The 14,999-nt window shown below is 36.6% G+C and overlaps 1 protein-coding gene across 1 annotated transcript; it reads left to right on the top strand.

Moving 5' to 3' along the window:
* Nucleotides 1–383: 383 nt before the first annotated feature.
* Nucleotides 384–5,353, top strand: fstb (follistatin b). Its single transcript, XM_042732284.1, has 5 exons — nt 384–595; nt 1,408–1,599; nt 1,785–2,003; nt 2,935–3,159; nt 3,446–5,353. Exons 1-5 carry the CDS (start codon nt 433–435, stop codon nt 3,682–3,684), a joined length of 1,038 nt encoding a protein of 345 aa, XP_042588218.1. The 5' UTR covers nt 384–432; the 3' UTR covers nt 3,685–5,353.
* Nucleotides 5,354–14,999: the final 9,646 nt, after the last annotated feature.

Here is a 14,999-nt window from a genome sequence, read left to right as displayed (position 1 = left end):
TTTTCTAAAAATGTTTACAATCCTACAACAATCAAAGTTTATCCCATCAAAAATAAACTAGTATTTATTCTGCAATTTTGCAGAACTGTTTTCTGTTTCATAAAGTTTAACTTCAAAATTTGGCATATGCTGAAAGAAAAAATATTATGCTGTAACAATAAGCCTTCTTTCCACATTAAACACAAACAGACCCCTAAATTACTTTTCTGCTGTTTTCCAACTCTTTGAAATCCCCCCAAACTCAGTCCCAAATCATAATGTTGCTCTTGAGGGGAGAAAGTTTCTAGACTTCCAAGTGTCACCTGATAAATTTCGGTGGGCAAACTATTACAATGCTCTCCCCACCCCCCTATGAAGTATGAAGACCGCCCACCACAGGCATCCAACTCGAGACCCCATATAGATTTAAAAAGCGAGACGGATTCCGTGTGTATGACAGTCAGTGAGTGCGAAGCATCGGGAGAACATCTGTCCGTCTGTCTCCAACGCGCGTCTCCACTTTTTCTGAGGATGCTACAGTTACCGCAGCTCCGCCAGGGCGTTATCGCGCTTCTCATATGGTTCGCGCACTTGATGGAACAGCAGAAAGTACAAGGTAAAGTGGCATCTATCCTTCGCGTGCAGTCTGAAGTCTGAATGAGGAATATTATGCAGTGATATAGCCATTCATGCACTGATTTGGACTTGAGCAGCGGTCCGGTTGCGCGCTGGTGCCTCTCGTGCGTAAAAACTTATATGAAAATTTATATGAACTTGTTTTTGAGACACCTATAAGAATTTACAGTAGATATTTATTTTAAAGGCACTTTCTATATGATCTTGAAATGATTCATGTTTTCAGACGTTATGTCCAACTTTGTGCAATAGGAAGTGTGGTATTTTTATCATTTATGAGGTTTAAAATGGCATTATGTCTAAACGGTTGAGCATGTTGCCGTGCAATGCTCAAAAAACGCTTGCACAACCACAATATAGAGTTTCTTAAGAGTTTGAGTGGATTCAGATGGCAGATAGTCTCTTTGAACATTTGGAATTTAAACCCGAGTTCCTTTAAAAAAAAATACCATTGAAATCATTTTCAAATGTTGTTTTTTTTTTATTATTATTATTTATTTATTTATTTATTTTGTTTTTTATCTTTTACCGGGAACAAGCAACATCTGTGGTTATTTCATATTGTAACTTGACAGTAAAGATGTAACCAGATATTGGATACTGAAGGTACCAAAAGCAGAAATTTAAGACGTAAAGTAAAAAAATAAAAAATAAATCCAGCATGTAACCCTCAGTAGTTGTGGCTCTGCTTGGCACTATTTGGTTTCAATTAGTTACATTCAATTACATGCCTGGTATGAGTGATATATGAGCAGAATATTATTCAGCACGTAATAAAGTGGCTCTTTCCAGCTGGCAACTGCTGGCTTCAGCAGGGCAAGAACGGGAGATGCCAGGTTCTCTACATGTCTGGGATGAGTCGCGAAGACTGTTGTAGAAGTGGTCGTCTGGGCACGGCTTGGACCGAGGAGGATGTACCCAATAACACGCTTTTCAGGTGGCTGATCTTCAATGGCGGTGCACCGAACTGCATACCTTGTAAAGGTACCACATAAGAGTGATTTCATCATTTGGATGACTGGAAATAATCTGGAAGAGGCTTTGAATTGTTAGCCTATGAAGATTTCAGACAGGAAATATTAGGAACGTATATATATGAACATTGTGATCATTTGTCAGTCCAGAACTGATATGCCAATTAATCATAGACTTCTTTATTGATTCCACAGAGACTTGTGATAATGTGGACTGTGGTCCTGGAAAGAGGTGCAAAATGAACAAGCGGAATAAGCCTCGCTGCGTATGTGCCCCAGACTGCTCCAATGTCACCTTTAAAGGCCCTGTGTGTGGCTCAGATGGGAAAACATACCGGAACGAATGTGCCATCCTTAGGGCCAAGTGCAAGAGACACCCTGACCTGACTGCGCAGTACCAGGGAAAATGCAAAAGTACGGTCACTTAAACCTTCTTCAAAGTCAAAATGAAATCTAAATTTAAATGCTTAATTACTTACAAATTATTGTGCACATTCTTGCAAAAAAAATATATATCTTTGCAAACTTAAATATTTAAAAATACTAACATGCGCCATCTCTGAAACAACTTTTTGTTTCAGTGACATCCGTGCAAACTACTGAATAATGTAGGAATTGCTTTTAACAAACTTGCATTTTGATTACATTTGGCTATGTAACACACTTTTCATGATCCACTCAATTCCCAATTGATATAGAAAATTTCGGTCCCGAATGTTTGAATATCCTGAATATCCTGTTTTATGAAAAAAATACATCACATTACAGAATTTAAATGTTCACAAAATACTAATCTGCTCCGCCTCTGAAACAACTTTTTGTTCCGGTGACATCATGCAGGCCATGCGATCTTATTGGATCATGTAAGAACTGTTTAAATTAGCATTTTAAATTACATTTTACTATGTAATACCCACTTTTTATGACCCAGACAATTCCCAATGGATATGGGAAATTTAAATTCAAACCAAAATTGTCAGTTATATATCCTTTTTCACTCAGAAATAGACCACATTACAGAAGTAAAATGGTTGCGAATGCGGTTTCACGTTGACTTTTTAAGTCTAAAACTAAGACTCAATTCTGAATTCTTTAAATAAAATGTGCATTTAAAAGGAACTGAATGATAACTTGCTAGTAATTGAACGAACATTCATAATTTCATGTCTTTTTGATAAAAATACTTTGCCTACCAAAATATATATAGAGAGAGAACAGAATTTTAAATTTTTATGATGCATTGACAAAATATAAAGCTATAGTTTCACATCAGTATCATGTAACCAGGTGTAAAAGGTTGTTAAACAGAAGGTGCCAGCATTGATGGATTATTATTTTCATACAGAATCATGCTATGATGTGCGCTGTCCTGGAAGCTCGACGTGTGTACTGGACCAGACCAACAACGCCTACTGTGTGACCTGCAACCGGCTTTGCCCTGAGGTGACCTCACCGGATCAGTACCTGTGTGGGAATGACGGGATTGTGTACGCCAGCGCCTGCCATATCCGAAGGGCCACGTGCATCATGGGACGGTCCATTGGAGTCGCCTACGAGGGGAAATGCATAGGTGAGAATAAGACAAAATCTTGTGCTTGCACAATCCTCTCTTAAACATGTGGTTCTCATTACTCTGTTTTCTGTTGCAATAACATATTCATGTTTCACATGGGTAGCTTTGACTGTTGCTGCTTTTCTGCATTATTTAATACCTCCTTAAACCACACGGAGTGAAACAAGACTAAAATTAACAGCCGAAAGGGGCTTGAAAATAGGTTTTACATACAGTAAAGTGAAATCATACTTTGGGAAAACTTCAGCTCTCATTTTCTTCGTTTACTCCACATCGTCCTCAGACGCCAGGTCCTGTGAAGACATCAAATGCCGGGAGGGACGAAAGTGTCTTTGGGACAAGCAGACGGGACGGGGACGCTGCGTGGTATGCGAAGACACCTGTCCCGAGAGTCGTCCGGGCGACAGCGTCTGCGCCGGCGACAACGCCACTTACCCGAGCGAGTGTGCCATGAGGCAGGCCGCCTGCTCCTTAGGTCTCGTCCTGGAAGTCAAACACTCGGGCTCCTGCAACTGTAAGTAGAGGATGCTAAACCTAGCCACACCCATGTCCCGCATTCCCTCCCCCTGCCGAAAACACCCCTCTTTCTTGACCCTCCCATTGCGCCCACAAGGAACACGAGGACTGTCGGAGAGAGAGCCTGTACTTGCCCTTGTGTCGGCTTCCTATCGCAAAGACTTAACTCAGTGGCGATGAGATGTTAGAAGTGTTCGGGACAGTGCAGTTGTCCCCCGCTCCTCTCTTTCAATGAGGTGTTAAGCCAAAATCTTTGAGGTCAAGCCTGGAAGGATTTCCGTTTGGGATGCGAGACAGTTTTGAACATGCTGCTCCTCTGATTTGGTTTGACTGTCTGCGCATCAGAGACAGAAACGTGACTGACGGTGTCATGTGGAAAGTGCATAGGGACGTAACTCACTTAGCGTGCTCTGTTTGTGAATCGTCTTCTTGTTTTTGCCCTATGGCAGGCTGACCTGCTCTGTGATGGACAAAGAAAAGCGTACCTGGTGCCATTATGGTGCATGGCCAGAAATTCACCAGTTGTGAAAGTGACAAAAAATGCCCTGGAAATATAAAATATACGGGGCAGAACGTTTTTTTTAAATGTGTATTTTAATATATAGATATATTTCTGACACATACTTTAATTGCAGTTTTTGAAATGGTCAGTATGCTGTGTTTTATATGTCCAGAAAATCAATTCCGAGAGACAAATATTGTCTGAGGACGTTCATTTCTGACCCCAGCTAACATCTCTAACACCTTTGTCTATGTGTAATAAAGGGAAACTCAATTTTTTCACTGTCGGTTTGTTATGTCCATTTTGCGTAATGTGAAAAAAAAAGATTTTTCTAACCATATTCTGTGTTTCAAAAGTATTCTTAATGAAAAAAAGCCACGTATTCCTCTAGAAGAAAGGACTTTCTTCACGTTTCTAGAAAATATCACTTCTTTCATTTTAACCTTATAATGGTTAAAATGTGGGACATAACAAATCTCATGTGGGAAAAATGTGATTTTATGTTTAGTAGGAACATGTTTAAATGATCAGTTGTTAATGCCCTAAAGTAGAACCATATTTCACCCGGCCGAGTCTGTGTGTGGTATTGAACAATCATCTTCCAAACAGCGATATTTTTGTTTATATGAAGGGATTACGTAGTGTCTCTTTGCATGATTTTATTTTATTTTATACAATGACTTGACAAATACAAGAAATTGTCTCCGCTAATAAAAGACAGAGGTAAAGCACCATTCCACAGAGAAAATCAATCCCACCCTCTTGTTCCTCTCTGAGCTGTGATCCCACAACCTTGTGTGAATTGCAAAGCATCAGTTAGAGATGCTTTGGGAGAAAGATGCAGTAAGACTCTGTGCCTGAATGCTGTTGTGTTTTATACTAATGCAACAGCTGCTATATTCCTCCGTAGCTCTCTCTGAAGAGATGGATGAAGGAAGGATGATGAAGATTACACGGATTATAGCCATGTATCTCTGATACTGACTGGATAAACCACCGTCAACAGCAGGACTCCATTTGAGCACAGAGTCGTGTTCATGTTGTACAGAAGTGTATTCTTATTTATTTTCCACAGACACGTGGAAGATGCTTATTGTTGTAGATGTTTATTTATACATTTTTTTGCCTTTTTTATTTATACATTTATAGTCCAAATAAATGATCTCTCTCATCTATCCTTTGTCGTCTTTGAAAGAATATTATTTATTATAATGTGCAATGGTACTCTGTGTAAGATAAATGTGTTTTGAAAAGTGTTAAATTTTATGAAGCAAAAAAAAAAAGTATAGTTTTTATCACTTCCCCAAATGAAATCTGCAGCAAAACATGCATGTGTTTTATTTATCAATCTAATGTTCACTAATAAATGAACTTTGTAGATCTGGATTGGTTTACAATCAAAGCTGACAAAAATAGCTTTGTCAGTAAAATCTATTTCTGATTTGTTTTCACTCTGACACCAAAAATTGGTTTTATTTTACAGAAATCATGTTGATTTTAGTGTTTTCTAAAAATTTAAATATACTAGTTTTTTATGTGGTTGCTCAGACAGAGGAATCCAGTTTATCGTATGTTGTATAAAATTAACCATATCAACTTTAGCATTGTTTTCTTGCAATATATTGTTTGTCTTTTTTATTTTAGCAATCCAGCTATAAATTTCTAGTTTTGTATTTGTATGTAAATGTTTAATTTATATAAAGTTAATGATGCCATTTGTAAAAATGCAATATAAAAAGTAAAAATTGAACCAAATATGTCTCCTACTTCACTGTGGTTGGATTTAAAAATGTACAGCAGCGAAACTAATCTCTGGAAAAGGTATAATTCCAAAACCTTCGTAGAAATGTAAATCTTGCCATTTTAAACCTGTAATTCAGTGATGGGATTTTAAAGAACCTTTAAGAACTTAATTGGCCCTGACCTTGAATCCTTAAAGTGGGAATTTGTTATTCCTTGCTAGTCACAAGCAGATTGCCTTGAACACACACACACACACACATAAGCCAATCCAAGTTCTGCAGAAGCCACCGGAACTGTCTGAGCTGCAGCGAGGAAACTAATTTGCCAGGAAGTCGCACAGACGGCTAATTGGAAAGGAGAGCGACACCACCTCTTTGCTTTGCAAGGCTTCATTAGATGCTTATCGTTAATTCAAACCCACTGAGATGTTTTTCAGACAGTGTGGGAACTCATTTTTCTTCATCTGATATTGTGCACAGATGCCTTAAAATATCGAATTAACCGGTTTTATGACAACAGTTCTGTCTAGACTCTAAGTTAAGCTCTTTACAAACAGACCATCCAGTGATAAACTTACTTTGGCTTCATTGAAACTGAAGTATGGAGAGAGGCGGTGTTCAGTAAGGTGAGGTGTGTTTGTGCTGTCAGGGATGATCTGTGTCTCCTCTCTCCGGGCAGCTGAATCAGCAGCAGTTGTCATGAGGGAATATGGGCATCCGGGTCTTGCCGATACCTGCTGGGCAGCATCTGTGGTGGCTCAGAAACAGGGAAGAGTAATCCTATCTGAAATGACTGCAACGAGGAAGATCGTAATCAAGAATAAACACTATGTCACTGTCTCTCTGCAAACTGCAGCCCTAACTTGTTTTGGACAAAATAGCAGGCCACCACTATAACAATGTTAAGAAACAGCTGATGTTACACGAGAGAGGAGAGACTTTTTCCTATAGGCATGCTGATGATGTTAAAATCATTGACTTTCCTATGGTCAGGATTTACATTTTACATTTAATCATTTAGGAGACACTTTTATCCAAAGCGACTTACAAATGATGACAATAGAAGCAATCAAAACCAACAAAAGAGCAATAATATGCAAGTGCTATGACAAGTCTTTTAATTTTAACTAGCCTATAATTTGGCACATTACAGTATATGACAAAAAAATCTCTTCCTACTCAGTAATTTTCTTATGTTGTCCAGAAAAATAAAAATAAAAACTTGCATAAAACGATAAATTTGCCTGTTTTCAGATATTCACTAAAGGAATCCTAGTTAACAAAATATGTTTTAAGAATGTTTTGCTAAAGTTCTCATTATGTTATGAAAATGTCATTTCTTGATGATCTCGGAATTTTCAAAACATCCATGTAAAAAATTATTTTTTCTCTTTGGTTATGTGAATGTTATGGGAATGTTTCTTGAATATTGCTCTTTAAAAACCATCTTTGTTGAATGTCCAACTAATTATTAAACGCGCTGAATCAAGCTCATGTTGGTGAATTATAAGCAAAAAAGAACACATATTTTTCCTCGAGCAGACCAGATACTTTTTCTATTAACGCGCTGAACCAAGAATGTTTGGTCATGAATTAACTGCAAAAGAATGTGAGCTCAAGGTTCTGAGAACTTTCGCTGTTAGCTGGGATATTCACCTACAAATTTCAATTCTGTTATATTTATCTTAATGTGGTGTCAAAGCGTTATAAAACTCTCTAGAACAGCAGTTCACGGTGCTCACAGGCTGTCCAAAAATCTAAATAATTTACAACACTCCATATTCGAGTTATCCTCGTGAGATTTTTATATTGATTTTTAGTTAATTTGGAGCCTGAAATGCAAGGTCAAACAACCTGTGTTATAAGACAAGTTGTTCTTCAAGCTCATGTTGGTGAATTATAAGCAAAAAAGAACACATATTAATCATAAACAAAAAAAAACACATATATCTGAATCAAGCTCATGTTGGTGAATTATAAGCAAAAAAGAACACATATTTTTCCTCGAGCTATGAATGTGTTTGTATATTGAAAATAGTGTGCAGACAGAGATCGTTTTTAATGTAAAATAATTGCTAAAAGACACTTTCATATTGAGTTATCCTCAATAAATCCAAACAAAATCAAACAAAGAACCATAAACTCAACAACTAAATAACTATCAATTAATTAATTCAATCATCCATATACTCAACAACTTGACTAAATAAACACTATACCAGTCTACAGCTAAACAGCGTGCCTGAATCTTCCCGGTCTACTGACATTTTTTACGACATCAGCTTCAAATATGAACATGATATCTTTTGTTAACTCTACCATAAGTAAATCCACTTCACCAGCTTAAACAGTGATGTTATAGAGTTAAAAATATAAAATAAAATAAAAAAATAAAAATAATAATAATAAAAAAAAACCTCAAAAAATAATAATATATAAAAAAAAATAATAATAATAATAAAATAAAACCTTAAAAAATGATTTTTGTATTGCAGTACAAACGGTCACCATTGATTTGAAAGGTCTACAGTTTTCTGCCAAGTTCATGTGAGGACACCCTTTTTCTCTCTAGGTATAAACCAGTGCAAAAGGACAGTGCTCAAAAAAAGCATAAAGTGTTCTGTGGCGCAAACAAAATGTTTGAAGAGAACCCGTCTGGAGAGAACTGAGCTCTGTGGGTCATTTCCTGACAGTTCATTGAGTCTCTTTAGCAACCAGTCTGCCGGATCCCCGCTGGGTCTCTCATAGAAGTTCAATACAAACATGCGAGTCAGTCGATGTCTGCGAGACAGACAGCCACTGGTCAGCTTAGCACACTCTATGTGTGACAGATGCCTGGAAATAGAATGAGAAATGTACTTGGGGGTGTAATCGAACAGCTCTGCCGCTCTGGACAGCAGTCAAAACAGTCTCTTCTGCCTGTCTCTGTCCACTTTTGATGAAGGCAAGCCAGAGTGTTTCTGTTGCAGCTCATGCACGCAATATACAGACCTTTATCTTGGTTTATACACTCAGTCTGTTGTCTTTAGTGTTTATAGAGCGTTATTAAAACCAGCGATCGCTGTAGAGCGAGTGACTGATGGCCCTGTATGGAAAATCCATGCTTATTAATGTGCTGTTGACTGTTTTTGCCATTTCAGAAATGTTCTCTATTAGCGGTCGTATAAATTTGGTTTGAATTTTAACAAGGAAATGGAATGCACAGAGACATCAAAAGAGGCGTACGCTTCCTCCAACTTCAATGCGCCGACGGAGAATCGTAGTCAAATCAGAGAGGGAACTGAATCTGCTGTTAAAAACAATCAGCAATTAAACCCTGGCTTGAGGCTTTGAAACCAGATCACAGAGAGCCTCTATTAGAGACTATCTTTGTTAGTCCTAACTTTACTAAGAAGAGGTTTTCTCACTCGCTGATGGAGAAAGTGTCCCAAATGAGCATGCATGCCTCGTTACCCCAGACGGGCCTGTTTTGATGTCCCAGTATTGTAAAGCGGAGAATGTACATTTTGTCCTTACATTTGACCCTTGTGTTGCAACACAATGCAAAATGGCATTCACTATTGGAGGCAATGCAAGCTGCAGCCCTAACTCATTATAATCAGTCATGGGAACATGTTTGTGGAAGTACGGCGGCGATAGGAATTGCACATTTCTTTTCAGACACATGTGTTTTGCTTTGAGTGAGTATGGCCTAGTTAAGTTCATTTTCATGGGAAATTCTGGGATTCTTGAGTTTCATTGTTTTTTCCTGCACTATTTTGAGGTTTTTGAGCTGTTTGGCTTTTCGTAGCATGCTGTGTCAGAACAGTAGAAAGAAAACATGCATAATGCACTTCTAAGTGTTTATTTCATTTGCATCTATAGCCTTCTGTTACTTTGTTTCAATTATGTTATTTTTGAGCAAGAAATCTCCACTTTGTTGCACTTATACATACCGAACTTTACAGCTTTATCCCTATCTATATTCTGAAGGTTTTCACAGAGGGGTGTTTTTATGTCATTTGCCAGATTTGATAACATTTCATTCCCAAAAACATGATTTTTTTTTCTTTTAAGCTGCTGACACCGTTTCCCATGGAAGCCCATTTCTGCCACAGGATAAAAAAAAAAAAAAAATATAAAAAAAAAATAAGGCAATTGCGACTTTTTATCTTACACAATTTAGATTTTTATTCTCACAATTCTCAGATAAAAGCCTTGATATAAACAATTTTTTTTTCTTCAGAATTCTGAGTTTGCATCTCAAAATTCAGTTTTAATTATAAGTTCATGCAATTCTGAGAGAAATACATCTCACAATTCTGTTTTTTGTTTTCTCCACAAAATAAAGACTAAAATAGGTAATTGCAACTTTTTATTTCACAATTTTTTTTTTTGAGTCTATCTCACAGTTATAACTATTTTTCTCCTAATTGCCAGGAAAAGAGGCCTGAATTGTTCCACAATGCTTCCATAATTCTCTGTTTTAAAAAGAGATCCAAAATCTCCTCTGGAAATATTCTCTATTATGTCAAGAAAATGGACTTTGAACATGACTTTTTCCAATGTTTAGATTTCTGTTCTGGAATTATATACATATCAGTGCTTATTTAATGATAGTGTCTCATTTGCATATATAAAACATAACATTTTTTAAAATGTGTAATACAAAAAAAAAAAAAAAGATATATCTGTCAGTTATATGTTTTTACCTTATTCACCTTGTCTTAAAGCGACAGTTCAACCAAAAATTAAATTTCTGTCATTTTTCTTTACCCTCATATCAATGAAAGTCGATGACTTTCAAAAAAAAAAAAAAAACATTTTAGGAAAAAAAAAAAAAAAAAGAACAAAGAACTATCATTGTATGGACAAAAAGAGTTAGATCTCAGAATATCTTTTGTTCTTCACAGAGGAAAGACCACAATTTTAGGGCGAACTATTCCTTTAAGAGCTGCAAAAGAAACTAATAATACTTAAATTTAAGAAACTTTCTGAAACTCTCCCGTTGCACAGGTGTGATAGAGAGCAGAGACATTCTAAGAAGATTAGCGCAAGGCTGTCAGACTGACACTGGGGAAAAAGAAGAAAACATTGAAAGTTTGTCTTGCAGACAGCTTTGTGAAGTTCTTCAGACATGATTAAAGTTGAAAGATTAATCCCAAGTGTTCATCTGTCTGCATACTAATATTCGCCTGGTATAGCGTGGGTGAGTAATTTCAAATGGTCTCAGGTTATTTTAGATAATGTCTCTTTGCCAGACACAATACCCATTAACAAAAGATGGCTTTTTCAGAAGTTCATTCTTTCAACAGCTTCATTTGCATTTCATACTGTCAGAACAGGTTTTGTCAGTCAGAGCTGAAAATCAGAAGAACAATTTTCTGTCTGCCCCCAGAAAGCAAAGTCATGGACAATTTCAATGTTGTATTTAGAAATTATTAACTGATCATCAGTGTCTGTGCTGCTTCTTACTTAAGTTGTCCTCTGGTCAAGGAGAAATGAGACAGATGTTAAACTTTAGGAGCCTAATTATATTTCCGGATGTCTGCTGTTAACTAAAACTAAAAGAAAGTTTCTTTAACGTCATAGAATAACAATGTGGTCTAGTGTTTGTGGTCCAGGTTGCCTGAAGCTTGCATTTAAGATGTTTTTGTTCCCAATCTGTTTTGTTTTGTTAAATCCCCAGCATCTATAAATGTGTCATTTGACATTTTATCACGATCTGGTTTTGTTAAGCTCCTGAATGGACATGGATACATTATGTTTATTGGATACATGGATATATTAACTTCAGAGTCTGATTTATGGGATTCCCTATAAGCCAATGAAAAGAAACTGCCTCCATCTCATAGTTTTGTGGGTTATGAGGACAGCTGGAAATGACTGAAGATGACTAATCCATAGACAGGGAAACACTATGACTAATCACTCGTGTGCTGATGACCCACAGAGATGCTGGCGTTCCTTACACTTTACTCAGTAGCGAGCTCAAAGCCATTCAGATGACCAAAACAAAGGGAAATATCAAAGAAGCCAACTATGGTTGTTGGTAAATGGGTCAGTGAAATGAATGGATCTGAATTCTTAATTAAAATTCATTTTTATAAATTTGGGGAGATGAAGTCAGAAATAAAGGGATAGCATCGTGATATCATGAAGAAAAAAGTGAAACTAAAGAATGTATTTCTTGAAAGCAAAACTTGAATAGTTCACACAAAAGGAAAGTTTGCTAAAAATGTACTCACCCTCAGGCCATCCAAGATGTAGATGAGTGTTTTTCTTCATCAGAACAGATTTGGATAATTACTTGACTTGCTCACCAGTGGATCCCTCAGTGAATGGGTGCCGTCAGAATGAGAGTCCAAACAGCTGATAAATACATCATAATAATCCACACATTTTTTTCACTTCACAAGATGTTAACTGATGATTTGGAGTGGTGTGGATTACCTTAAATTCAAAACAACAAATATCGACACCCATTCACTGCAGAGGATCAATTGGTGAGCAATAGGGGTGTCCTAATATCTGTGATATCCGTGATATTCAAAGCAACAATTATCGATATTGTGTTAATTTAGTGTGTGACGATATACCAGTATTAGCGCCAACCGCAATATTTAAATTGAACAGTTCTCTTTTGATAACACCACATGTAAATACTCCAGTGCCAGTACCTGGTTGAGCTCCCAGGTGGCAGTATTGTGCCTTAACGCTGACACCTGTCACACAAGAAGAAGACGCAGCGCTGCTCCGAGGAGAGCCGTGTTCGCTAACACCTGTTAACAGCGGTTTTCTGTGTTCATATATTTAAGTAAAGGATGATTATTTAAATAAGTACTGCATTTTCTTTACTCGTCTTATTTTTCTATTTGCAATCAATACGGCTTGTGCGTAGTAACACTTTATTTCTTTGTTCAAATCTATTAACAGTTACATGATTAAAATTGATCTTGAAAAACTGAGGGACCACATTGCTACATTAAACTCTGTAAAATGTTAAGTTGGTCGCAGTGCCATGCACTTAAAGGGATACTCCACCCCAAAATGGAAATTTTGTCATTAATCACTTACCCCCCTGTCGTTCCAAACCCGTGCAATCTGGGTTATATGAAGCCACAAGGATGCACTGTTTCTGTGTGTATTTAGCTTTGATTTGAAAGAAAAACAGCGCATCATTGTGGCGCGAAGACACAGAAGAGCATACACAGCATACGGTGATATGAAGAGACACAGAGGAGACTGATGACAAAGGAATTATTATTATTATGTTTTCTTCGCTTACAAAAAGTGTTCACGTCACTTCATATAACCCAGATTGCACGTCCTTTCATACATTTAGTATTCTGATGACGACTTTCATACCTTTTCTGGACCTTGACACTGTTATTTACTTGACAGTCTATGGGACAGTCACAGGCCTCCAGGTTTTCATCCAAAATATCTTAAATTGTTTTCCGAAGATGAACAAAGCTTTTACGGGTTTGGAACGACATGGGGGTAAGTGATTAATGACAAAATCTTCATTTTGGGGTGGAGTAACCCTTTAATGCCTCATCTGCGGTCATTCTTCAATAAGGTTCATTAGTTAACATTAGTTAATTACATGAGTTAAAATATATATAAAACAAATATAAAAATGAACAATATTTCCACAGGATTTATTAATCTTAGTTCACGTTAATTTCAGCATTTACGTATGCATTATTAAAATCACAAGTTGTGTTTGTAAACATTAATGCACTTTGAACATGAACAATAAATGACTCTATTTTTATTAACATTAACAAAGATTAATAAATTGTGTAATAAATGTATTGTTCATTGTTCTTTCATGTAAGTTAATACATTAATGTTAACAAATGACATCTTATTGTAAAGTGTTACCATTAATATTTATTCATCATACTGTTGAACTTGACGGTATTTCTCTCCTTATTTCATAGCTTCAAAGAAGACGGAGAAAGCCAGAGTCTTGTGCCCTGTGTTTATCAGTATCCTTATGTTCGTTGGGTGAAAAAGAAAAACTCAATAAACAAAGCAAAAAATTAATAGAAACCCCAAGGTTTCTATAGATATCATGATATATCGATATTGTGAATTCTTATGGCCACAATAACCGTGATATGAAAAATCTAATATCGTGACATCCCTAATGAGCAACTAAAGCAGAAACAAACTCATTTATGGTCTGAAGGTGCGTAAATTTTCGGCTAATTTACATTTCTGGTTGAACTATTCCTTTAACTAGTTTTCCATAAACTTTTACAAAAACTTGTTAGAAAAAAAGACATAAAAAATGTTTTGCTAATATATTAAAATTATTACCAGAAAAAAGAAAGACAGAAAGCGATGTCATAGAGAGGACCGTTGAAGACCTTCACAACTCTGCGTCAAGGTCTAGATAATTTGTTCTCACATGAGAGTTCAAACATGATATCATCCTATAAATAAATGATGAAAGACAACATATTTGTCCTTCTTCAGCCTTTATTTTCAATGTTGCTCAGTGGAAATTATGCATAAATACACATAAACACTGTCAAACATGTGAATGTCTTGACGCCACCTTGGTAAACGGCTTAAAGTCCACCTAGACTTTTTATCTTCCAGTACAAAGACAGGCACATGTCTTTCCAGAGACTGATCTGTAACAAATGTACAAATATTTGAATAACAAAAAGGCAGCTGAATTGGGTTTCGGAGGGTATAAAATTGTAGTAGATATAAATAAAACCCAAGATGTTGCCTGAGTTTGATGATGTTTATGCAGTCAAGGTGTTTGCTTGCTTTTGGAAGTGTGGCTGATGTGGCACATGAATGATTTGGTTAACACCGAACTGGACTCTTGCATTCCTCAATCCAAAAAAAACAAAACCAAAACAAGCAAAATATAAACAAAAGGAGGTGTGATGATGCAGAGAGAGCATGTTACATTCAGGGCCAACAGAAATACGAAAAAAATTCAAATATAGCAATATCCAAACAAGCACATGATAAATACATCATGCATACAAAATCAAAGGCTGTGTCACGGTTCACCTAAAGGGGCTGATTGAGGTTGTAGTGTCTTTGGTAAAAAGACAAAGTCAAAC

Source organism: Cyprinus carpio, chromosome B10, assembly GCF_018340385.1.
Source record: "Cyprinus carpio isolate SPL01 chromosome B10, ASM1834038v1, whole genome shotgun sequence".
In the NCBI taxonomy this organism is placed as follows: domain Eukaryota; kingdom Metazoa; phylum Chordata; class Actinopteri; order Cypriniformes; family Cyprinidae; genus Cyprinus; species Cyprinus carpio.
Note: the sequence above shows the minus strand (reverse complement) of the source record. Positions and strands in the feature narration are given on the sequence as shown.